Genomic DNA, 26,415 nt, shown 5'->3' on the forward strand with positions numbered 1-26,415 from the left:
GCTAGGTGCAGGTCCTCTCAGCTTCCTTGTACTTTTTATGTGTTATTGAATGTTTATTTTTGCGCTTTGTGCTTTAAATGTATTTGTGCTTCTTTAATGTTGTTGTGAAGGTGTTTAAGGCTTTGCAAGGTCCTCTCATTTCCCCCACTCTATCTCTGACTACCTGTGCTGATTTATTAGCTCACCGCAAGGTTTTTCTGTGCGGATACAAGTGGCCACATACACTGGCCTAAGTTAGTTTGGAGTAACGTTTAGTTGTCTAAACTTGCTTAATGGCCAAAACAGGCGCACGTGGCTGGTAACGCCCCCTTTTGAACAAAAAACGTTAAACTAAAAAAAAACCTAACTAACTCATTTACACTAGAGCAAATTAAATGGGCAGAATTGTGATTTTTAAGGTACTCCAAAAAAATCTAGTTGCTCCAAAAAAAACAGAGCAACTCCTGGGCAAACTTGGGCCCTACGCCAACGAGTTTTAGTTTCTGCTACGAGTGGAAATATCCTCTCTGCAACTTGTCGAGCCCCCTCATTATCTTATATGTTTTGATAAGATCGCCTCTCATTCTTCTGAACTCCAATGAGTACAGGCCCAAACTACTCAAACTATCCTCATAAGTCAACCCCCTCATCTCCGGAATCAATCTAATGAACTTTCTCTGAACAGCCTCCAATGCAAGTATATCCTTCCTTAAATACGGAGACCCAAACTGTACGCAGTACTCTAGGTGTGGCCTCACCAATACCCTATACAGTTGGAGCAGGACTTCTCTGCTTTTATACTCCAGTCCCTTGCAATAAAGGCCAACATTCCATTTGATTCCTGATTACTTGTTGTAACTACATACTAAATTTTTGTGTTTCATGCACAAGGACCCCCAGGTCCCTCTGTACTGCAGCACTTTGCAATTTTTCTCCATTTAAATTATTTGTTTTTCTATCAAAGTGGTAACCTCACATTTTCCCTCATTATACGCCATCTGCCAAATTTTTGCCCACTCACTTAGCCTGTCTATATCCCTTTGCAGATTTTTTGTGTCCTCCTCACAATTTGCTCTCCCACCCATCTTTTTATCATCAGCAAACTTGGTTACATTACACTCAGTCCCTTCATCCAAGTCATTAATATAGATTGTAAATAGTTGAGGCCCCAGCACTGATCCCTGTGGCACCCCACTAATTACTGTTTGCCAACTGGAAAATGACCCATTTATCCTGACTCTGTTTTCTGTTGGTTAGCCAATCCTCCATCCATGCTAATATATTACCCCCAACCCCATGAACTTTTATCTTGTGCAGTATCCTTTTATGTGGCACCTGATCGAATGCCTTCTGGAAATCCAAATACACCACAGCCTCTGGTTCCCCCTTCTCCACCCTGCTCATTACATCCTCAAAGAACTCTAGCAAATTTGTCAAACATGATTTCCCTTTCAAAAATACATGCTGACTCTGCTTGATTGAATCATGCTTTTCCAAATGTCCTGCTATTGCTTCCTTAATAATGGACCCCAGAATTTTCCCAACGACAGATGTTAGGCTAACTGGTCTATAGTTTCCTGCTTTCTGTCAGCCTCCTTTTTTTAAAATCGGGACGTTACTTTGCGGTTTTCCAATCCGCTGGGATCTCCCGAGAATCCAGGGAATTTTAGCAGATTATAACCAATGCATCCACTATCTCTGCAGCCACTTCTCTTAAGATCCCGGGATGTAAGCCATCAGATCCAGGGGACTTGTCCGCCTTTAGTTCTATTATTTTATTGAGTACTACTTCTTTAGTGATAGCTGGTCAGATTAGATTTCCCTTCTTGTGATGAGTGCCAAGCCTTTAGTCCTTCCCACAGCAATGCAACAAGGAATGAGGTGAAGGAGCATAGTGGGGATCAAATCTGCAGTTCACCATTACAAGATGCAGCCCAAAAACTGCACTACAGTTTAAGCAACAGTTCAATTATTCAGGATTAATATTTTAAATAAAAGATTTGGCGTACTATATTTACTACATTTCATTTTCATTCACTTTTTCCCAGGTCTGAATCATTTGGATAACAGTATTTAATGATGCATGCTATTAACAAAGGGAAGTCCACACCAATAAAGCCTAGTAGGACCTAGATAGTAAAAGGAGTTTAGTTCTTAACAGTAGGGTGCAGCAGGAGCCTCAGGGTTGCCCATCAGACTTACTTCCAGCAAATTGGATAAATCTGGTCAGGTTTTAGTCATGCTCAACAGCATTAAATGTGAAAGGGGAGCCCCTCCTTGCCTTCAGAAATGCCAGAGCTCAGTCATGAGACCTTACCACCATTTAACAATACATGGAATGATATTTGTGGTAAATATTAAGTAGTTCTCATCCTAACCTGGTAGCTTTGAATGGATGCAACACCACCATAGGAGAAAATACAAGCACAAACAATGTTAAGTTTTGGCAGCTTTCCTGTAGAAAAATTAAGTAGATCATCATATTTACGTGGAATGTCACTGCAGTAGATTAAATGATCCATCACAAGTCACACAGAACACATTTACTTGAAAGCAATGAAACTGATGCTTATTAGCTTATTTTCTTAGTTAGTTATCCACAAGAAGTACTTACTTGGACTTTATGTTGTTGAAGTTTTTGCCTAAGGCTAGATGGCGAATTGATCTATTCTTGCTCATCCATACCACAAGAGTAGCAAGATCGGAGTCTAAACCTGTACAAAAAAGGTTAAAAATTGTAAGCATGAACAGACTGCACAATTTCCAATATGAACATCGTACTGTATGCTTCCTATCAACAGTTTTGTATATGTGTAGGAGAAAACATGTCTGCATGAAACAACTGACAGGACAGATGGCTGCTGTATATGGCCTGGATGCAAGGTAAATACTAACAGAGCATTTTCTTTACAGTATGTCCTCCTGCAGCAGCCTTTATTTCTGCAGCAATGGTAAACAGGACAGTGCCACCTCCAGAGATGCTGTGATCCACCTGAAGAGGTGCTTTTCATTGCTGCTATGACTCCAGCAGCACCAGTGTAATTGCTGCCTCTGGGGATGTTGGCCAGAGATTTTTCTGGGTGAGGGTGAGCTTGCCTGCACATCTCAGCAATGCAGGCAGACCTTCTTCAGCCATAAGGAAAAAGAAAAACTTGCATTTATATAGCGCCTTCACGACCCTCAGGATGTCCCAAAGTGCTTCAAAGCCAATTAAGTACTTTTAGAAATACATTGAAATACAGTCACTGTTGTAATGTTGGAAACACAGCAGCTAATATGCACACAACAAGCTCCCACAAACAGTAGAGATAACTGATTAGATGGGGCCTCAGTTTAATGTCTCATCCGAAAGACGGCACTTCAGACAGTGCAACACTGGAGCGTCAGCCTGGATTATGTGCTCAAGTCCTAGCTTGAACCCATGACCTTCTGACTCAGAGGTGAGAGTGCTACTGCTGAGCCATGGCTGACAAAAGTCAGACCTGAGGGCCAGAGGATTAAGTTACAAATTGCAACGGCCAAATAATTCTTAGTATCCAAGTTGAGCATGTGCCGTTGTTTATTGCCCAAGCATTGTAGAATCTGTCCCACAATATAAATAGGAGGGATATTATTGCAAAATCTATTGCCGAACAGCTCCATTTGAAATGGTTCTGTAATACAAGCACAACACGCCTCAAATCTGTATGAAAGCCAATTTGGCTAATGTTATTTAACCTCTTTCTTGTTGAACGGATGACAAAGGGCTTTCAAATACAACTTCGCAATGTTTATCCACTTTCAATAAAACGTTGCAATGTATACTCCACTATACAACAAGCTCTTGAATATTGTATCAACAGTGTTGCTACCTGGATTTTCCTAGAACATGCAGAATTATAGGAATTTCAGTACAGGATGCCATTCGGTCTATTGTAGCTCCATTGTTCTATAGTACTAGCTCCTCATTGAAGCTAACTATGCTCATTCCATTTTCCTGTTTTTTTCCCCATACAGCCTTCAATCTTTTCCTGTTCTATGGTTTCCCTAATTCCCCATTAAATGCCATGATTAACCCAGCTTCATCAGCCAAAAGGGTAATGCACTCAATATTTTAATCACTGAAAATATTTCTTCTAACCAGCCAAATGTATGCTTCTAATATTATATACATCTCATTACCAAATCATAACTCACTGGTAATCTTTTGCTATTTAACTGCTCTAATCCTTTCAAAAATTTGAACATTACGATTAGATTCTCCTTATTCTGCTCCAGTGAATACAGCCCTAGTTTTCAAAATTCTCATGATGATTGTATCCTCTCATCCCAGATATAATTCATGTAAATTTACATTCCACCATTCCCCCATGGCTATCCATTGGTTGTTCAAAATTGCACGGAGTACTCTGATCTAATCATAGGGCTGGATTTTCGGTTAATTTGCGCCTCATTTAGCACCTCGGCGGGGCGCAAAAATGATTTTTTGGGGGCGTGAAATGAGGCGCACAAGATTTTGCGCCCGGGCGGAACTTTAGGCAATGGTTTTGTGGCAGCACTAAAACTTACCGTTGGGATGATGTAAATCGTTGTGCATCGCTGCACTAGCACCCCGGGCGGAACTTTCGAGCACTTCACCCGATTTAGCGACCGCCCAAAAAAAAGACAGACCCAGAGCGCACCAGGCACTAATGGCGCCATGTTGAAAGCGAAGGAGGAAGTTGCAGTTGTGAGTGATTAAAAGGATTGGGAGAAGAATGCTGCGTTATTGAATACTTTTGATTGTGAAGTTTTATGTGAGTTTCTAGTTTGTTTTATAAAGGACATTTAAGGACATTTTCAAAGATGGGGGCCATGCTAGGTCGGGAGCCGTTCATTCTGGCTGCTATTGCCATATGGCTTCAAGCTGGAAAGCAGCTTATTGTTGATCATTTGCAACGTAATCGAAGAGGTCGCAGATGTATGGGGTGGAGACCTTACCCCCCACTAGTTTACAAGGAACATTGCTCATATCTCCAGCTCCCTGAAGGTTAGAAGGCTGCACTTCTGAAAAAAAGTGCTGACAAAGATATGCCAGCTCCTACAGGCAGACCTACAGTCTACCAGCGGCAACAGGACTGCACTGCCCGTTGAGGTGAAGGTAACTGTGGCACTTGCCTTCTACGCATCCGGCTCGTTCCAGGCATCAGTGGGAAGCATATGCTCCAACTCGCAGCACGCTACACATTGCTGCATTCGCCAGGTGACTAATGCACTATAACGCATGCAGAATAGACTTCATAAAGTTCCCAATGACCAGAGAGGCCCAAAATGAGAGGGCTATAGGTTTTGGACAAATTTCTGGCTTCCCCGAGGTTCAGGGTGCCGTTGACTATACGCACATCGCCCTGCGAGCACCTTTACAGAATCCAGAGGTTTTCCAAAACCAAAAGGGTTTCCACTCCCTGAATGTACAGATCGTCTGTGACCATACTCAGCGCATCATGGCAGTCAATGCCCAATATCCAGGGAGCATCCATGATGCTTTCACCTTGTGGAGAAAAGTGTCGCACGCATGTTCCAGCATCAACCACAAGGCCAGAGGTGGATGCTCGCGGACAAAGGTTACTACCTCGCTACCTGGCTCATGATCCCCCTCCGGAACAGTGAGACAGAAGCTGATCATCACTATAATGAGAGCCATGTAGCCACACATAACATCGTCAAACAGATAATTGGAGTGCTTAAGCAGCACTTCCGATGCCTGAACCACTCTGGAGGCAACCTGCAATACTCCCTTCAGCAGGTCTCTGAGTTCATTGTGGTGTGCTGCATGCTACACAACTTAGCCATCATAAAAGGACAGGAATTGCCAATGGGGATTGCAGGACCACCTCAGGAGAAAGATGAGGAAGAGGAGCCTGGCGAGGAACCCATGCCGTGCCCTGCATTAGCATTTGCGACAGGAGACCAGAAGGTGGAATAGTGGGGAATAAAAAGCCCGTGCGCAAAACGGCAGATTGCGTCAACGCCGGAACTTTCAGCTCTGGCGCACAAAGTTTGTGGTGCAATGTCGGAGTTAACGTTAACACTCCTTGTGAACTTTCATTCGGCAAAAGTTCGTCACTCTGGCGCTAACATTATCCCGGTGCTAGATTTTTCGCTCCACCTCGAAATAGGCAAAAACAGAAAAAGCTGAAAATCCAGTCCACAGTCTTGTACAAATTCATCACCACCACCTCCTTGTCTTTGTATTCAATATCCCTTTATGTAAAGCTCAGAATGAATCAGCTCTCCTGAAAAACTGCTTTTAAAGATCTGTCCATCTGCACCCAGAGTATTCTTCCATTCCAGTTAGAATTTTACTATTTTGGTTACATTTCAATTCTCTGTTCTTTTTCCCAAAATGTAATACAGGTACAGCGTCGAGAATCCGGAGTTCCGGAATCCGTACTGTTCCAGAATCCGGACACCAGGACAATCCGTGGCGAGGTCGTCCGGAATCCTGAAAATGTTTCGGAATCCAGAACCGCCCCCCCCACCACCACCTTGGCCCAGGCATTTCCAGACTCGCGACGTGGGAAAGACGTTCCGAAGTCCGGAAATACAAAGCGGCCTCGGTCCCGAGGCTTCCGGATTCTCGACACAGTACCTGTACTTTAAATTTATGAGTTGAAATGCATTTGCCATATATCTGCCTGTTCCCCAGACTGGTCTATGCTTTCCTCAGTGTTTTGCTAGTCCCCTGTTTTCTTATCGTCAACAAAGTGTTTAACTATATAAGAGTGCTCGCAATATGGATCCTCAAGGATGCAGCCACTGCCCGAGGCTAAACCAGACTGTTCAAACCTCAGCACCCTATTTGATACTGAGCTGAGCCTCCAACCCCATATCATCGCGATCACCAAGACCGTCTATTTCTATCACCGTAATATCGCTCCCATCTCAACCAGTACCTCAACCCATCTGCTGCTGAAACCCTCATCCGTGCCTTTGTTACCTCCAGCCTCGACTATTTCAATGCTTTCCTGGCCAACTTCCAATCTTCCACTCTCCGTAAACTTGAGCTCATTCAAAAACTCTGCTGCCCGTATCCTAAATGGCACCAAGTCTTATTCGTTTATCACTCAATGCTTGCTGACATACATTTGCTTGCGGTTTAGCAATGCCTTGGATTTAAAGTTCTCATCCTCGTGTTCAAATCTCTCCATGGCCTCGCCCTCCCCAGCTTTGTAACCTCCTCAAGCCGAGAGTATCAGCTGTGGCTCAGTGGGTAGCACCCTCGTCTGAGTCAGAAGATTGTGGATTCAAGTTCCACTCCAGGGACTTGAGCACAAAAAAATAAATCTAAGCTGACACTCCAGTGCAGTGCTGAGGGAGCGCTGCACTGTCAGAGGTGCCATCTTTTGGATGAGAAGTTAAACCGAGCCCCCGTCTGCTCTCTCAAGTGGACGTAATAGATCCCATGACACTATTTCGCAGAAGAGCAGGGGAGTTATCCCCAGTGTCCTGGTAAATATTTATCCCTCAATCAACATAACAAAAACAGATTATCTGGTCATTACCACATTGCTGTTTGTGGGAGCTTGCTTATTCAAATTGGCTGCCTTGTTTCCTACATTACAACAGTGACTAAACTCTAAAAGTATTTCATTGGCTATAAAGCATTTTGAGATGTCTGGTGGTCATGAAAGGCGCTTTATAAATCCAAGTCTGTCTGTCTACAATTCCACGACAACTGTGCATTACTCCAATTTTGGCTTCTTGCGCTTCTCTAATGTCCTTCACCCCACCATTGATGGCTGTGCTTTCAGCCGTCTAGGTCCTAAACTCTGGAATCCCCTTCCTAAACCTTTCCACCTTTAAGACACTCCTTATACCTACTTACCTTGCCTTATACCTTGGGTCATCCTTGATCCGAGGGACTGCCTAATACTAACATACCTACTTCTTTGATCTTTGGTCACCTGTCCTAATATCTCCTTATGTGGCTTGATATCAAATTTTTGTCTGATAAATCTCCTGTGAATCACCTTGGAAGGTTATACTATGTGAAAGGTGCTATATAAATGCAAGTTGTTGTTGAACATCGTGGGCTTTATCTTGATAATCAGAGAGACATCATTTGATTTTACTCTCTACTTTCTATCCTTCAGCCATCCCTCTATACATGCTGCTACTTTTCCTTCTATACATGGGCTTTAATCTTCATCATGTACCTTATGTGGACCCTTTATCAAATACTTCATGGAAGTCTAAATACACAATATGTACTGAAATGCCTTTATCAAACAACTTAATTAATTTTCTCAAACATGACTACCCATTATACATCTCCATTGACTAAGCAGATGAGCTCATAACTTACTAAATGTTCATAAATGTTTATGTTTTCTTGCAATTTCTATACTACTGATATCAGGCTAACTGGTCTACACTTACTTGGTTTATCAATCCATTTTTCATACTGGAATGCAATATTCACCACCCTCCAGTCCTTTGGCACAATTCTTATTTGCTAAGAATTTTGAAAATGATGACAGTGCCTCTGCTATTTCAGCAGTAACCTCCCTCAGCTTTCTTGAGATATCCTACGTGCAACTAGTTAATATGCTGCTGATCCTTACAAATCCTACCACTAGCAAATACTTTTAATACAAAAGCTCTAAAATGACACAATGTGGGCATTTAAATAGAGTTGCCAGACACTGACAGATTTGCTAACAAATCATTTATAGCTCATTTCTGCTGTGGAAATGTCTTATGTGGTCATTTAACAATATCAGCACAGATCCTGGGTGCTGAACATCATCCTGTTGATATCGATAGGAAGATCCCACAGCAACATAAAAGCATCTGCACAAATGGAGTTGTTTTAAAACTGTAATGTTCAAATATGGATATTGTCCCATTACCTTCCCCAATGTCTGTGGAAGGGCTGCATAGGGCAGTAAATGCCAAACTGTCTTCCTGACCTGTAAAGGATGTTCTTGCTATTGAGGGAGTGCAGCGAAGGTTCACCAGACTGATTCCCGGAAAGGCAGGACTGACATGTGAGGAGAGACTGGATCGACAGGGTCTGTATTCACTGGAGTTTAGTAGGATGAGAGGGGATCTCATAGGAACATAAAATTCTAACGGGACGGGACAAGTTAGATGCAGGAAGAATGTTCCCGATGTTGGGGAAGTCCAGAATCAGGGGACACAGTCTAAGGATAAGGGGTAAGCCATGTAGAACTGAGATGAGGTGAAACTTCTTCACTCAGAGAGTTGTTAACTTGTGGAATTCCCTACCACAGAGAGTTGTTGATGCCAGTTCATTGGATATATTCAAGAGGGAGTTAGATATGGCCCTTATGGCTAAAGGGATCAAGGGGTTTAGAGAGAAAGCAGGAAAGGGGTACTGAGGTGAATGATCAGCCATGATCTTATTGAATAGTGGTGCAGGCTCGAAGGGCCGAATGGCCTACTCCTGCACCTATTTTCTATGTTTCTATGTAAAGGGGAAGGATTGACTCACTCACCATGCTGGAAGCCAGAGGACATGTTGCCGCTGTCAGTAAGACCTGCTGTCTCTATGCTGGCTTGCTCTTTACAGCCTGTTACTTTATTGTACTTTCGAAATTGGGTTCATCAGTGGCAACTCAGTGAAGCAATGAATTATTAGGCTCTTGCACCGAGCTTACAGAACCTTCCTATGCCACTGCTGGACTGGGACAATTAGGCGACAAACCAAAATTGCACTGAAATGCATCACTTAATTCAGCTTTAAATACGGATCTTGTCCCATTACCTGCCCCAATGTCTGGAATTCAGCCTCAGAACCAGGGCACCTGAGAATTTAGTTTCTAAACTGCATAGTTTTTGAATGAATGCTTTCATCTTTACCATTAAAAAAAGCTTCAAATTTTGTTGTTTCCACATTACCCAGTTCTGAAGCAGAGTGAGAAAAATCATGCTGCAGGTATAATCCTAACACGAAATCATTTTGAAATCAACTGATATTTTTCTCCCTTAAAAAACAAATATATACATTGCCTTATAAATCCTTGATCTCCCAAAATGATTTATAGCCATTGAATTACTTTTGAAATAGTGTCACTGGTAAGAAAACATGCGCAGGCACTACGATACAAGATATGCCTGTGCCCGTACAAAAAGTGCAGGCAGCACATCAATTTGGTGCTGCTTGCTAATTTAAATGATTGTAGCGCTCAGCCTAGTGACTATCGTTGCTGCTGACAGGCTGTGCGCTCAGCAGAGTGCCCAAGTTAGCGACGCTGGAGCGAGGTTGCCTTTCCTTAATGCTAGGCTGTTCGTTTTCAAAGCAGCATCTAGTCCTTAAAGGTGAAAAAATAATTAAAAATCAAAAATCATTCACAAAACTGGGCAGTCGGCAGCTCTGAAAGCTGAACTGATTTAAGAACATAAGAAATAGGAACAGGAGTAGGCCATAAGGCCCCTCGAGCCTGTTCCGCCATTCAATAAGATCATGGCTGATCTGATCATGGACTAAGCTCCACTTCCCTGCCCACTCCCCATAATCCCTTATCCCCTTATCGTTTAAGAAACTGTTTATTTCTGTCTTAAGTTTATTTAATGTCCCAGTTTCCACAGCTCTCTGAGGCAGCAAATTCCAGATTCACAACCCTCAGAGAAGAAATTTCTCCTCATCTCAGTTCTAAATGGGCGGCCCCTTATTCTAAGATGATGCCCTCTAGTTCTAGTATCCCCCACCAGTGGAAACATCCTCTCTGCATCCACCTTGTCAAGCCCCCTCATAATCTTATACGTTTCGATAAGATCACCTCTCATTCTTCTGAATTCCAATGAGTAGAGGCCCAACCTACTCAACCTTTCCTCATGTCAACCCCCTCATCCCCGGGATCAAGCTAGTGAACCTTCGCTGAACTGCCTCCACAGCAAGTTTATCCTTTCGTAATTATGGAAACCAAAACTGCACGCAGTATTCCAGGTGTGGCCTCACCAATACCCTGTACAGCTGTAACAACACTTTCCTGCTTTTATACTCCATCCTCTTTGTAATAAAGGCCAAGATTCCATTGGCCTTCCAGATCACTTGCTCTACCTCCATTCTATCTGATGCGTTCACAATAAAGGATGAAAATGAGTACTGTGTACAATGAGCAAGTGTGACCTTAGTTCCTTTAATAAGATTCCAGAGTTCGGGTACCTGCTTCTATACCGTGCTCCCAAGGGATGCTGGGATCCCTTAGGACTCCAACAGGTAGGCCCTCTGGTGGTAGGGTAATACAGGTTGCAAGGGGTTAAATACATAACATCACTCCCCCGTAAAGTCAATAGTACACTTATTTACAAAGTGAGACGATCTGGGGCTTTTCGCTCTCTTGTCGATCGTCTCGGTATAAATGCGGATAATGCAAAGGTTGTGGGTGAGTTGGTTAGTTCTTCACTGGGCTGCTGGGCAGCCGACCTTGCCGGGCTGCTGGGGATGGTGAGTTCGGCTTCGTGGTTAACCATGATGTCAATTGCCACTTGTGTGTGTGTTGGAGGGTCAAAGTTGGTGGTGTCTTCTTCAGGTTGTTCATAGCTGTTGGTGAACTGCAATTTGGTTTGGTCCAAATATTTTATGCACAATAGTCCATTAGCCAATTTGAGCTGAAACATCCTACTTCCCTCTTTGGCTATGACCGTCCCAGCAAACCATTTGGGACCATGTCCATAATTGAATAAAACACAGGGTCCTTGACCTCAATATCGCGTGACAAATTTGCGCGGTCATGGTACACACTTTGTTGATGCTGTCTGCCCTCCATGTGATCATGGAGATCAGGATGGACAAGAGAGAGCCTTGTTTTGAGCACCCTTTTCATGAGCAGCTCGGCTGGGGGAACTCCGGTGAGTGAGTGGGGTCTGGTGCGGTAGCTGAGCAGCACTTGGGATAGTCGGGTCTGCAGGGAGCCTTCCGACACGCATTTCAAGCTTTGCTTGATGGTCTGAACTGCCCGTTCTGCCTGGCCGTTGGATGCGGGTTTGAACGGGGCAGATGTGACGTGCTTCATCCCATTGCAGGTCATGAATTCCTTGAATTCAGCACTGGTGAAACACGACCAATTGCCGCTGACTAGGACATCAGGCAGGCCATGCATGGCAAACATGGCTCGTAGACTTTCAATAGTGGCCGTGGACGTGCTTACACACATTATTGCACATTCAATCCATTTTGAGTAAGCATCCATGACAACCAAGAACATTTTACCTAGAAATGGGCTTGCATAGTCCACATAGCTCCTTGTCCACGGTTTGGAGGGCCACGACCACAAACTTTGCGGTGCCTCTCTGGGTGCATTGCTCAGCTGAGAGAAAGTGTTGCACTGGCGCACGCATGACTCTAAATCTGAGTCGATGCTGGGCCGCCACCACACATGGGATCTAGCTATGGCTTTCATCATTACAATGCCTGGGTGGATGCTGTGCAGTTCACAAATGAACGTATCTCTGCCTTTCTTGGGCAAGACCATGCGATTGCCCCATAACAGACAGTCTGCCTGCAGGTTTATTTCGTCTTTGCGCTTGTGGGACGGCTTAATTGCCTCCTGCATCTCCGCTGGAATGCTGGACCAGCTCCCATGGAGGACACAGTTTTTTTTTACTAAGGATAGTAATGGATCCTGACTGGTCCAGCTCCTGATTTGGTGGGCCGTAACGGGGGACTTTTCGTTTTTGAATGCATCCATTACCATGAGCAAGTCTGCAGGCTGTGCCATTTCCACCTCGTGGTGGGCAATGGCAGCTGACTGAGAGCATCAGCGCAGTCCTCTGTGCCTGGTCTGTGGCAGATTACATAGTTGTATGCCGACAGCGTGAGCGCCCATCTTTGAATGCGGGCAGAGGCATTGGTGTTATCGCTGTTCTCTGAGAGCAAAGGGATTATGAGTGGCCTGTGGTCAGTTTCAAGCTCAAACTTGGGGCCAAATAAGTACTGGTGCATTTTCTTTACCCCGTAAACGCACGTCAGAGCCTCTTTTTCAATCATGCTGTAGGTCCTTTCGGCCTTGGACAAACTCCTGGACGCATAAGCGACCAGTTACAAAATCCCAGATTCGTTAGCCTGTTGTAACACACCCGACCCCGTATGACGACGCATCGCAAGCTAGCACAAATCGTTTACAAGGTTATACAAGACAAGCAGTTTGTTTGAACACAACAGATTCCTGGTTTTCTTAAAGGCAGCCTCTTGTGAATTCCCCCATACCCAGTTATCTCCCTTGCGCAGTAGTGCATGTAGGAGTTCTAGCAGGGTACTTAATCCAGGTAGGAATTTGCCGAAATAGTTAAGGAGTCCCAGTAACGACCGCAGCTCCGTCACGTTCTGTGGTCTCGGCGTGTTCTTGATGGGCTCTGTCTTGGCGTCGGTGGATCTGATGCTGTCTGCCGTGATTCTTCTTCCCAAGAACTCGACCTCCTGTGCCAGGAAAACACACTTTGAGCGTTTCAACCTCAGTCCCACGCGATCCAACTGACTAAGAACCTCTTCCAGATTCTTCACGTGCTCAATGGTGTCCCGACCTGTAACCAGTATGTCGTCCTGGAAAACCACGGTGTGAGGAACCGACTTTAGCAGGCTCTCCATGTTCTGTTGGAAGATTGCCGCGACCGACCGAATCCCGAACGGGCATCTGTTATAGATGAACAGACCTTTGTACGTGTTGATGCAGGTGAGGCCTTTCGAAGACTCCTCCAGCTCCTGCATCGTGTAGGCCGAGGTCAGGTCCAGCTTGGAACGTCTTTCCTCCAGCCAGGGTCGCAAATAGGTCGTCTGTCTTGGGTAGCGGGTACTGGTCCTGTAGCGAAAAACGGTTATAGTTCCCACAAACTCTGACTGTGCCGTCCTCTTTAAGTACCGGGACAATTGGACTGGCTCACTCGTTGAATTCCACCAGCGCGATGATGCCTTCTCGCTGCAGCCTGTCCAACTCAATTTCCACTTTCTCACGCATCATATACGATACCACCCGTGCCTTGTGATGGATGGGTCTTGTACCAGGAACCAAACGGATCTGCACTTTCGCCCCTGAGAAGCTTCCAATGCCTGTCTCGAACAACGATGGAAACCTGCTCAGAACCTGGGCACGAGGCATCGTCGACGGACGAAAGCGCTCAGATGTCGTCCCAGTTCCAGCGGATTTTTCCTAGCCAGCTTCTGCCTAGCAATGTGGGGCCATTCCATTGCACAATCCACAGTGGGAGTTTGTGTACTGCTCAATCATAGGAGACTTTGACTTCTGCACTGCCAATTACAGTGATCAGTTCCTTGATTGGTGTGAATGGGGCTGAGCTTGGGCCTGTGTGCCTTGTTGCCCCACAGCCTGTCGAAGGCCTTTTTACTCATTATGGACTGATTCACACCCGTGTCCAGTTCCATGGAATACCGTTCAGTTCAACTTTCAACATTATTGATAGACATTTCGTGGTGAATGTGTGTACCCGGTACACTTCTGCTTCCTCGGTACGAGACTCCAATTCAGCCTGATCCAGGGGAATCGATTTTCCTCTGCAACGTGGTGGTTTGCAGGGTTTTCAGCTCGCCTGCACATTTGCTGGAGGTGTCCCATTTGTTCTGCAACTGTTGCACGCGTAGTGCTTGAAGCAGCATTGATGGGGCCGATGATCACCTCTACAGCACCAACAAGGTGTTAACTGCCTTGCATTAATGATTGATGGCGGACTCTGGGTTATCTGAGGTTGTGCAGCAGCAGCCAGCGTGTACGTTCTGCCATGTATATTCCTGCTCGAAAACGATGTTACTTTGTGCACAGTACTGGCCGAAACTTCTTTACTCTGCGAAATCTGCTTGGTGTTGTCGCTGGTGGACATAAATGCCTGGGCTATCGTTATGGCTTTGGAGTTTCAACAGTCAACAGTTTGCGAAGGATTACCTCATGGCCAATGCCCAGTACAAAAAAGTCTCTGAGCATGTGTTCTTGGAATCCCTCAAATTCACAATGTCCTGCGAGGCGCCTTAGTTCGGTGACATAACTTGCCACGTCCTGGCCCTCCGACCGTTGACACGTGTAGAACCGATACCTCGCCATCAAAACGCTTTCCTTAGGATTTAGGTGCTCCCGGACCAGCGTACACAATTCTTCATAGGACTTAGCTGTTAGTTTTGCCAGAGCTAGGAGATTCTTCATTAGGCTATAGGTTGTTGCCCCACAGACAGTTAGGAGGATCACCCTTCATTTGACAGCGTTCTCGTCCCCTTCCAGCTCGTTGGCCACAAAGTATTGGTCGCGTCTTTCCATGAAGGCCTCCCAATTGTCCCCTTCTGAGAACTTCTCCAGGATACCAACTGTTCTTTGCATTTTCGTGCAGTTGTTCGTTACCTCGTCGCCAACTGATCCATTCACAATAAAGGACGAAAATGAGTACTATGTACAATAAGCAAGTGTGACCTTAGCTCCTTTAATAAGATTCCACAGTGCAGGTACCTCGTGAGTGGCCTGCTGATATAACATGCTCCTAAGGGATGCTGGGATCCCTTGGGACTCCAACAGGTAGGCCCTCTGGTGATAGTGTAATACACGTTGCAAGAGGTTAAATACATAACATTATCCTTTTGTGTTTCATGCACAAGTACCCTCAGGTCCCGCTGTACTGCAGCACTTTGCAATTTTTCTCCATTTAAATAATAACTTGCTCTTTGATTTTTTTCTGCCAAAGTGCATGACCTCGCACTTTCCAACATTATACTCAATCTGCCAAATTCTTGCCCCCTCACTTAGCCTGTCTATGTCCTCCTGCAGCCTCTTTATGTCCTCCTCACACATTGCCCTTCCTCCCATCTTTGTATCGTCAGCAAACTTGGCTACGTTACACTCAGTCCCCTCTTCCAAGTCGTTAATATAGATTGTAAATAGTTGGGGTCCCAGCACTGATCCCTGCGGCACCCCACTCGTTACTGATTGCCAACCAGAGAATGAACCATTTATCCCGACTCTCTGTTTTCTGTTTATAAGCCAACCTTCTATCCATGCTAATATATTACCCCCAACCCAGTGAACTTTTATCTTGTGCAGCAACCTTTTGTGTGGCACCTTGTCAAATGCCTTCTGGAAGTCCAAATACACCACATCCACTGGTTCCCCTTTATCCACCCTGTTCGTTAACATCCTCAAAAAAAAAGCAAATTTGTCAAACATGACTTCCCCTTCATAAATCCATGCTGACTTTGCCTGACCAAATTTTGCTTTTCCAAATGTCCTGCTACTGCTTCTTTAATAATGGACTCCAACATTTTCCCAACCACAGATGTTAGGCTAACTGGCCTGCTTTTTGTCTGCCTCCTTTTTTGAATCGGGGCGTTACATTTGCAGTTTTTCAATCTGCTGGGACCTCCCCAGAATCCATGGAATTTTGGTAAATTACAACCAAAGCATCCACAATCCCTGCTGCTACTTCTCTTAAGACTCTAGGATGCAAGCCATTAGATCCTGGGGATTTATCTGCCTTTTGTCCCATTATCTTACTGAGTACCACCTCCTTAGTGATTGTGATTGTGTTAAGTTCCTCCCCCCCTATAGCCCCTTGACTATCCACTGTTGAAATATTGTTAAGTGTCCTCTACCGTAAAACCTGATACAAAATACTTGTTTAGAGTTTCTGCCATCTCCATGTTCCCCATTACTAATTTCCCAGTCTCGTCCTCTAAGAGACCAACATTTACTTTAGCCACTCTTTTTCTTTTTATTTACCTATAGAAACTCTTGCTATCTGTTTTTATATTTTGTACTAGTTTACTTTCATAGTCTATCTTCCCTTTCTTAATCTTTTTTTTAGTCATTCTTTGCTGGCTTTTAAAAGCTTCCAAATCCTCTGTCCTCCGACTAGTTTTGGCCACTTTGTATGTCCTTGTTTTTAATCGGATACCATCCTTTATTTCTTCAGTTAGCCACGGATGGCTTTCTTTTCTCTTGCACCCTTTCCTCCTTACTGGAATATATTTTTCTTGAGAGTTGTGAAATATCTCTTTCTGCATATACAAAATGCTACAAGTGTTTCAGCACAAACATAAATGGCCAGGTCAGGGAAAGGGCACCCTGGGTCTTGGATGCAGCACTCGAGCTTTGTACAGGGTGTCAACATTGGAAGAGAGGCCCTGCAGGAAGAAGGATGTGGGGCCAGATCGCCGAAGCCATCACTTGTCAGCAGTGTCGCCCCCAAGACCTGACTTCAGTGCCCAAAGTAGTTTCAGGACCTCAGCCGACTGGTCAAGGTCAGTGAATGCATCTTCAAAAGCTGTCTCCTACCAACTACACCAATAGTCTCACACACTGCTCAATGCACGGCCACCTCATCACTTACCTATCAACAATCTCTACCAAACATGAGGCACACCTAGCTTCACCTCACCCCCCCTTGGAGGAGACAGTGCTGGCCATTCCTGGCATGGACATGGCTGAGCCCTTGGCGAGCAGCGGTGTTGAAATAATGCAAGATGCTGATATCCTCAAATGTCATCCTCCTTCTCATATCCCAGTTCCCCCTCATCCCACAATCTCTTCTGATGTACAAGCAGCACATGGTGTAAGCATGCACCTCTTGTTTCCCGCCTCACCTCACCACAACCGTACCTTTGTGCTTCCTCCTTTCAGACACAAGAAATCTAGCCTGCCTAGCCAGTGGTTCACCAGGAAGTAGGAGAGGAGAGTGAAGAAGAAGAAGAAACACCATCGCTGGATTTCACACTACCAGCTCCTCGAGGTCACCCTGCACGTCCATCTGCAGTCTCCTCCACTGAAAGTCAGCAGCCTTCTACTAGCCATGATGCAGCCATTGGGCTAGCTCTGTGTAATATCACTAGGATAGGCAAAGGCAGATGCAAGACACTCACTAAGGGAAGGCACAAGGGTGATGATTTGATTTTTTGATGTAATATTGGATGCCTATATGGATAAAGTTGGATTGGAAAGTTTGCTTTGTAGTGGCTTTTATTTCAGCATTGTGGCCAAGAGGACACTGTGATGGTCAGTAACAGAGGGAAGATAAGGTATGGGACAAATATTGAAAGGGTATTTAGGGTTGTGTTCACTGGCACTGCAGGCAGATGATTCGATCCCAGATATCCCAGCCAGATATTTGCCTCCTTCCTTCGATTTCCTGGAAAGCATCGCAAAAGCCGGTTTTCGGCTCGTGATGAGCATGCAGCGAAAAACGGCTTTTCTAATCTGTTAAGCTCTGGCTTGACAGATCCTCCATATCCCAACAGCCAAGACATTCACATGGGCAAGATTGCAGGATTTACCCATCTCTTGCCCAGCGAATGTCCTGAAAACTCTTGCGCCTGGTAAAAGCAGGCACATAGTCTACTTTTACCAGCGTAAGGATTTTAAAACATACAAATAAAACTTGAGAAACACATTTATTGTTAAAAACCCTGCCCACCAAGGTAAGTTTATTTTTAACCCTAATTACAAAACTTTAAAAAAATTAGAAAGATATTTTTTTCCTAAGACATTTATTAACTTTAATTTCAATTAATTTTAATTATGTGAGGTGTGATTTTTTATTTTTTATTATGGTGTTTAGTGTGTTTGTTTTTTCTCATTACTAGCAAATAGAACTCGTAGATACGGAGTTCTCATTGTTATTAATGAGAATGCTGTGGAATACTTTACCTGATCGGTTGTGCAGACACCGTTGGAACCTGGAGGATGGGAGGCGCTCCGTAGCGCGGGAAGAGAAAGTCTCCCTACCAGAATCCCAGGCTCCTCCGGGACCACCAGGTAAATTTGTAAAAATTCTCTGGTCAGAGGCGTTCGTTTGAAAGAAGCCTCTGACCGGAAAATCAGGGCCAACATGTTGGTGCTGAGCGGAGGCAACAACAGTGCTAACGACTGTCCCAAAATGGTGGCTGCATCGGAAGCAGACGGAAGCTATTTTTTCAGCAAAACCAGCTTCAACAGCTGGAGCTAGACCTCTGAATTTCACAGCCACTGTTTTTTCTACAATTCGACAGCCAATTTGCTGAATCCCACAAACAGCAATGAAATGAATGACCTGTTTCTGGTGATGTTGGCCAGGACAATAGGACAACTCCCTACTCTTCCTAAAATGCAATGGAATCTTTTAACATCCAGCTGAACCACTGGAACAGGCAAACAGAGCCTTGATCTAACAGCTCATCTGAAATATGGCACCTCTGACAAAGAACAGCAACTGTGACACTGCAGCATTTCTTTGGTTACTGCACTGAATATTACAGCCTAGATTAAGTGCTGAAGTCCTGGTTTGGGGCTTGAACATACAACCTTCTGCTTTGGTGGTGAGTGCTACTCACCGAACCAAGCTGATACTAAACAACCTTAATAGCTCATGGAATATGTGAAATGTTATTGAGCTATACAGAATGGAAGGATTCCAAGTTCAATTTCTACAGAGACCTGAAGTAGTCAGGATAGTGGTTGGGAAACTACAAATGGTCTCAGTGTTGCCGGAGTAGGAACAGAAGGAGCAGAAAGGAAAATAAGCAGTGTTCCTGTTAGAAATTGTGCATACATGGGTATCAGGTGGAAACAGGATTAGGTTCAATTATGATGTCTCATACAATTGACTCCCCTGCCAACATTCACTGCCCTAGAATGGCCACCTACGTGAAGGACTGCTGGTGCTTGTGGAACTGTACAGCCAATAGGAGTCACCAACAACCCCAACCTCTACCTTGGTTCGGGAAAGAAAGGGAGAAAAAAATGGATATTTAGAAGTGCTAATATTGTGAAACTGAAACCTTTGCAGTTATCTATATCATCCATCTGGAACAGTTTTTTCCTTTCAATATTTCATGGAGGAACTTCTGAATCTGCTCTGGCATGCAGCATTCAGGCTCCAACATGCTGTGTTAGTCATGCAAGCTTGGGTTTGTGTCTGCAATTACATGTAGTATCGATCTTGGTCATTTTATGAGGGGGAAGATTTCTTGACAGGAGAAAATAAAAATTCCCAAAAAAGCAACTGTTTAAAAGTTTAAGCAAAGAGTATTGGCAGAGGCCTGTAAACAGGTCTCTTCACCACTGCCCCCCTCAAAAAGCTGAAGAAGAGAAACTCAAAAGGCATTAATGGCGCAGTCACAAATATCCTGCAATGAGCTGCAACTGTCCTGTCTCTTGACATCAACACAGAATTGTATTAAATGTCAAGTACAGTAATTATTTAAGCATTAGTGTCATCCCCTCCCCCACCAAGAAAAATCAAAACTTTGATGAAAGTGGGAGTTTAGGTGAAAGTCTGACAATGGTAATAGGTTAAAACCCCACTCCAGAGACTTGAGCACAAAAATCTAGGCTGACACTCCAATGTAACACTGAGGGAGTGCTGCATTGTCAGACATGTTGTCTTTCAGGTGAGACATTAAACCTCTCAGGTTTAAAAGATCCCATGGCATTATTTCAAAGATGAGCAGGGGAATTATCCCCGCTCTCGTGACCAATATTTATCCCTCAATCAACATCAATAAAGCGGATTATCTGGTCATTATTACATTGCTGTGTTTGGGAGCTTGCTATGTGCAAATTGGCTGCTGCGTTCCCTACATTACAAGAGTGACTGTATTTCAAAAAGTACTTCATTGGCTGTAAAGTGCTTTGGGATGTCCAGTGGTCACAAATGGCACTATATAAATGCAAGTCTTTCTTTCTAAAATAAGATATTTTATAGCTCTAGTGGAGGAAGGGGTTAACCGAGTTCATCAAATTTTTATATATACATTCAACCAAAAATCTAGTTTAACACATACAAACAGAAAGTGCTATATCCAGAGCAGCTTCTTTGAAAACAAGTTTTCACAGGGTGTGAATGATGCCTGCTGCAAGTTCTACTGAGATTTCACATGGTTTTATGGAAGCATCTAAAAGGTTTACTCATGGATTCCTGGCATGGTATATTAAACTCAGCATTCCTATTACTGTTCTTTTGAAGATGAGATTCATTTTAAACATCAAGCAAGTAATTCTTCTCACCATTGTCCGAAATATCCAGTTTTGAAATGTTATGAACTTCTGCAATGCAGCCTTCCAAAATCTGAGCCCCACCTGACCTTAGCTGCAGACAAAGAAGCTTGAAATTAGTTTTATTGAGCAACTGGGATACCATGTGGAAATTTAATGGTTACTGATTTTTCCAACAATTAAAATAGGCATTACAGGAATGTTTCTCTGTTCAACTACTGGGAAATAAAAAATGTCACCGTATCTCTTATAATTCACTTTGCAAACTTACTGCGCCTTTTCTGGAAGAGGTTTTCAATTAGTAGACAATTTTAAGCAAATTTTACAATTCCTAAAGATGCTTTTTAATTTTTGTAATGTGCAGTCTAATGATGTTTGGAAATGCACAGTCATTTTTACTGCAGTTAACGATGTTCAAGGCTACTGCAATTCGACAAAAGCAGTTAAGCGTAGTGGCATTTTGCACTGTACTTTCCACAAAATGATCAAATACTGTACAAAGATCTGCTGAAATGAGAGATGAGTAAACCCTATAAAGTTTTTCATCCAACCATGTGCATTAGCTAAGTTTCAAAAGAGGGGAAGCACATTCTCTCTCTCAAATAAAATGCAAATACAGTTTGGTCAATTTGTTGTGCTTAAAAAAAAATTATCAAATAATTCAAATAAAGCAATTTCAATAGCACAGTAAAGTAGAAACGTGGGCCCCAAGTTTCCACATGATTTGCTCTTGATTTTTAGGAGCAACTGGTGTAGAACGGAGTATCTTAGAAATCGGAATTCTCGTCATTTAGTTTGCTCCAGTTCTAGTCAGTTAGAACAGTTTCACTTTGGAACAGAATTTTTTTTTCCAAAAGGGGGCGTGTCCGGCCACTTACGCCTGATTTCAAAGTTTCGTGAGTGAAAACTTACTCCAAACTAACTTAGAATGGAGTAAGTGAAGATTTTTGTACGCTCGAAAAAACTTTGTCTACACTTTAGAAAATCAGGCATAGGTTACAAATCAGGCGTAGGGAATGGTGGGGGGGGGGGGTTTAAAGGGAAGTTTACAAACATTAAACACTTCAGTTTTACAAATAAAGAGCCATCATCGATAATAAATGATAAATACATCAATAAATCAACCAATAAATCAATCAAAAAAAATTAATTAGAAATAAAAAAATTTTTAAATCAATAAATATAACATTTTCTACTTACCGACTGCAGCACCGGGAGCCCTCCAACAGTGTGCTGGGATGCCCTCCTCAATGTGTCTCTGTCAGTGTCTCTATCTCTCTGTCTGTGTGTCTCTCATTCTCTGTCTGTCAGTGTCTGTGTTTCTGACAGTGAGGGGAGGGGGAGGAGGGGGGTAGAGGGAGAGGGGGGGAGCAGAGGAAGGGAAGGGGGAGGGATGGGGAGAAGGGGGAGGGATGGGGAGAAGGGGGAGGGATGGGGAGAAGGGGGAGGGATGGGGAGAAGGGGGAGGGATGGGGAGAAGGGGGAGGGATGGGGAGAAGGGGGAGGGATGGGGAGAAGGGGGAGGGATGGGGAGAAGGGGGAGGGATGGGGAGAAGGGGGAGGGATGGGGAGAAGGGGGAGGGATGGGGAGAAGGGGGAGGGATGGGGAGAAGGGGGAGGGATGGGGAGAAGGGGGAGGGATGGGGAGAAGGGGGAGGGATGGGGAGAAGGGGGAGGGATGGGGAGAAGGGGGAGGGATGGGGAGAAGGGGGAGGGATGGGGAGAAGGGGGAGGGATGGGGAGAAGGGGGAGGGATGGGGAGAAGGGGGAGGGATGGGGAGAAGGGGGAGGGATGGGGAGAAGGGGGAGGGATGGGGAGAAGGGGGAGGGATGGGGAGAAGGGGGAGGGATGGGGAGAAGGGGGAGGGATGGGGAGAAGGGGGAGGGATGGGGAGAAGGGGGAGGGATGGGGAGAAGGGGGAGGGATGGGGAGAAGGGGGAGGGATGGGGAGAAGGGGGAGGGATGGGGAGAAGGGGGAGGGATGGGGAGAAGGGGGAGGGATGGGGAGAAGGGGGAGGGATGGGGAGAAGGGGGAGGGATGGGGAGAAGGGGGAGGGATGGGGAGAAGGGGGAGGGATGGGGAGAAGGGGGAGGGATGGGGAGAAGGGGGAGGGATGGGGAGAAGGGGGAGGGATGGGGAGAAGGGGGAGGGATGGGGAGAAGGGGGAGGGATGGGGAGAAGGGGGAGGGATGGGGAGAAGGGGGAGGGATGGGGGAGAAGGGGGAGGGATGGGGAGAAGGGGGAGGGATGGGGAGAAGGGGAGGGATGGGGAGAAGGGGGAGGGTTGGGGAGAAGGGGGAGGGATGGGGGAGAAGGGGGAGGGATGGGGGAGAAGGGGGAGGGATGGGGGAGAAGGGGGAGGGATGGGGGAGAAGGGGGAGGGATGGGGAGAAGGGGGAGGGATGGGGAGAAGGGGGAGGGATGGGGGAGAAGGGGGAGGGATGGGGGAGAAGGGGGAGGGATGGGGGAGAAGGGGGAGGGATGGGGGAGAAGGGGGAGGGATGGGGGAGAAGGGGGAGGGATGGGGGAGAAGGAGGAGGGATGGGGAGAAGGAGGAGGGATGGGGGAGAAGGAGGAGGGATGGGGAGAAGGGGGAGGGATGGGGGAGAAGGAGGAGGGATGGGTGAGAAGGGGGAGGGATGGGGGAGAAGGGGGAGGGATGGGGGAGAAGGGGGAGGGATGGGGGAGAAGGGGGAGGGATGGGGAGAAGGGGGAGGGATGGGGGAGAAGGGGGAGGGATGGGGGAGAAGGGGGAGGGATGGGGGAGAAGGGGGAGGGATGGGGGAGAAGGGGGAGGGATGGGGGAGAAGGGGGAGGGATGGGGGAGAAGGGGGAGGGATGGGGGAGAAGGGGGAGGGATGGGGGAGAAGGGGGAGGGATGGGGGAGAAGGGGGAGGGATGGGGGAGAAGGGGGAGGGATGGGGAGAAGGGGGAGGGATGGGGAGAAGGGGGAGGGATGGGGAGAAGGGGGAGGGATGGGGAGAAGGGGGAGGGATGGGGAGAAGGGGGAGGGATGGGGAGAAGGGGGAGGGATGGGGAGAAGGGGGAGGGATTGGGAGAAGGGGGAGGGATTGGGAGAAGGGGGAGGGATGGGGAGAAGGGGGAGGGATGGGGAGAAGGGGGAGGGATGGGGGAGAAGGGGATAAAGGGGAGAAGGGGAGAACGGAGTTGGGGGGAGAAAGGAGATGGGGGGAGAAAGGAGATGGGGGGAGAAAGGAGATGGAGGGGAAAGGAGATGGGGGGGAAAGGAGATGGGGGGAAAGGAGATGGGGGGGAAAGGAGATGGGGGGGAAAGGAGATGGGGGGGAAAGGAGATGGGGGGTGAAGGAGATGGGGGTGAAGGAGATGGGGGTGAAGGAGATGGGGGGGGAAGGAGATGGGGGGGAAGGAGATGGGGGGGGGAAAGGAGATGGGGGGGAAAGGAGATGGGGGGGAAAGGAGATGGGGGGGAAAGGAGATGGGGGGGGAAAGGAGATGGGGGGGGAGGAGATGGGGGGGGAAAGGAAGGAGATTGGGGGGGAGGGAAGGAGATTGGGGGGGAGGAAGGAGATTGGGGGGGGAGGGAAGGAGATTGGGGAGGGAGGGAAGGAGATTGGGGGGGGAGGGAAGGTGATTGGGGGGGGAGGGGGGGAAGGAGAAGGGGGAGGGAGGCTGAATGGGCCAAGCCCGAGACTTCAGGCAGGGCCCGTCCCCAGCACCAGATTTACAGGTAGGTGACGTTGGGTCGGGTCGGGGGTGGTGGTGGAGAAGGTCGGTTCGGTTCGGGTCGGGGGGAGGGAGAAGGAGGTCAGGTCGAGGGGAGGGAGGTCAGGTCGGATCCATTCCGGGGGGGGAGCGGGAGTCGGGTCGGGGGGCGGAAGCGGGAGTCGGGTCGGGTCCGGTCCGGAGGCGGGAATCGAGTCGGGTCGGGAGGAAGCAGGAGCTGGCCGTGGGAGGAGCCTTATTCACGCAGCCCCCAGTGAGGCCATTCGGCCAGGGCTAGGGGCTGCGTGCTTCGGGCCCCTCCCACACAATTTCGGGCGCCTGGAGCAACTGCACTTGCGCGCCCACTGTAGTGCGCATGTGCAGAGGTCCCGGCCTGTTTTCGGCTCAGGGACCTGGCTCCGCCCCCTACAGCTCCTGCTGCGCTGCGCCGAGAGCCAGAGGACCTGCAGGGAGGTGGAGAATCTGGAGGGTTTTTTTAGGCGCACTTTGTGGCACGAAAAACGGGCGTCCAGGTCGGGACTGCGCCGTTCCAGGCGCGGCTCGAAACTTGGGCCCGTGGTGCTGAAAATGTTGAATTATCTGATAATTTGAAGTAAGCACATTTGAATTGAGTAGACTGCAAACTAAAGGTCAATGCAAAAGCAGCAGGAAGCAGCAATCGGCATATGGGACAAAATAAATGTGGTTACTGTAACACCTCAATAATTTATTAATGATTTAACTAAGATAAAACAAAAGTGAAGTGTTGCTTTCTTACACTAATGATATTATTGTTCACAAATGAACTCAAAAACTTAGATGGTAATTCTTCCTCCCTCCAACCCTCCAGTACTTGTTAAGTTCCAACTTGAAGTGACCAGGAATCTTCAATGTTTTTAATATTACTGATTGCTATCACTGATGAAAATTGTTCTGTGATTTGCGAGGCTCAGCCATTTTTTAAAAACACAATTTTTTTGTGTCCAGTTTAAAATAAAATATGCACCAAATAGAGCTTTAACATCTTGTTCTTCAGCACGAGTTGTGGACTTCTAATCCTAGCTCCTGATGAGAGCTTCCTACTATTTTCTTCCAGATGTCCAATAACAATTGTGACATAAAATGTATTAAAAGGTGACATAAAAATTTAAACATTTTGTTTATTCCAATTAATATTTGTGGCATTTACATTTCCTTAACTCCATTTTATAATATTCAGCTGTTAAGAAAATGGATGAGTATGAAACTCCATTTTGAAAAGTGCAACTGATACTAAAAAAGAGCAGTATTACCATTAATTGGCTTGACAACTACAATAGCCTGTAAATTTCTAATGAAGGTTTGCTTACACCATTACCTCAATATGCAGCGAAAAGGCAGAACACTGCATTAAAAACGGGTGGCTTAAAACACTGTAGGCCATACATTAAAAGACGTACACTAAGGCTTTTTTCTTTAAACGGACAAATGTTTCATCAAATGAAACTTGCCCAGCAAATCATATGAAACACTAGGCTTGAGCCAAAAATGTTATTGCACAAAACATCTGTGCCAAATAGTTCTAACGGTAATCCTGACAGACATATAAGGAAGCCATTTATTGGATCAACAAAGGTTAAAAGGCAGGGAGGGTACTTACACAGTGACCAAGCTAAGGAAAGCAGTAGAGGGGAAAAGAATGGCATACATCAGTGCAGAGCTGGAATAGGCAATAGCATCACAGCACAGTGAGTTCAGCAACCCTGTCTTCTACATCACACTAGTCCTTGAAAATTGTTAAAATATAATTGGCTAAGCAAGCCCTGAAA

General features: G+C 46.0%; 1 protein-coding gene across 5 annotated transcripts in view; it reads right to left on the bottom strand.

The window, feature by feature from the left end:
* Positions 1-26,415, bottom strand: part of LOC139264358 (F-actin-uncapping protein LRRC16A-like) — a 554,868-nt gene that overhangs the window by 187,559 nt on the left and 340,894 nt on the right. For all 5 annotated transcript variants that reach the window (XM_070880668.1, XM_070880667.1, XM_070880669.1 and 2 more), the window contains 2 exons: positions 20,934-21,015; positions 2,594-2,693 (listed from right to left, as the gene is read on the bottom strand). In XM_070880668.1, the coding sequence (XP_070736769.1) occupies positions 2,594-2,693; positions 20,934-21,015 (182 nt within the window). The remainder of the gene's footprint in view (positions 1-2,593; positions 2,694-20,933; positions 21,016-26,415) is intronic.

Source organism: Pristiophorus japonicus, chromosome 5 (assembly GCF_044704955.1).
Source record: "Pristiophorus japonicus isolate sPriJap1 chromosome 5, sPriJap1.hap1, whole genome shotgun sequence".
Lineage (NCBI taxonomy): Eukaryota > Metazoa > Chordata > Chondrichthyes > Pristiophoridae > Pristiophorus > Pristiophorus japonicus.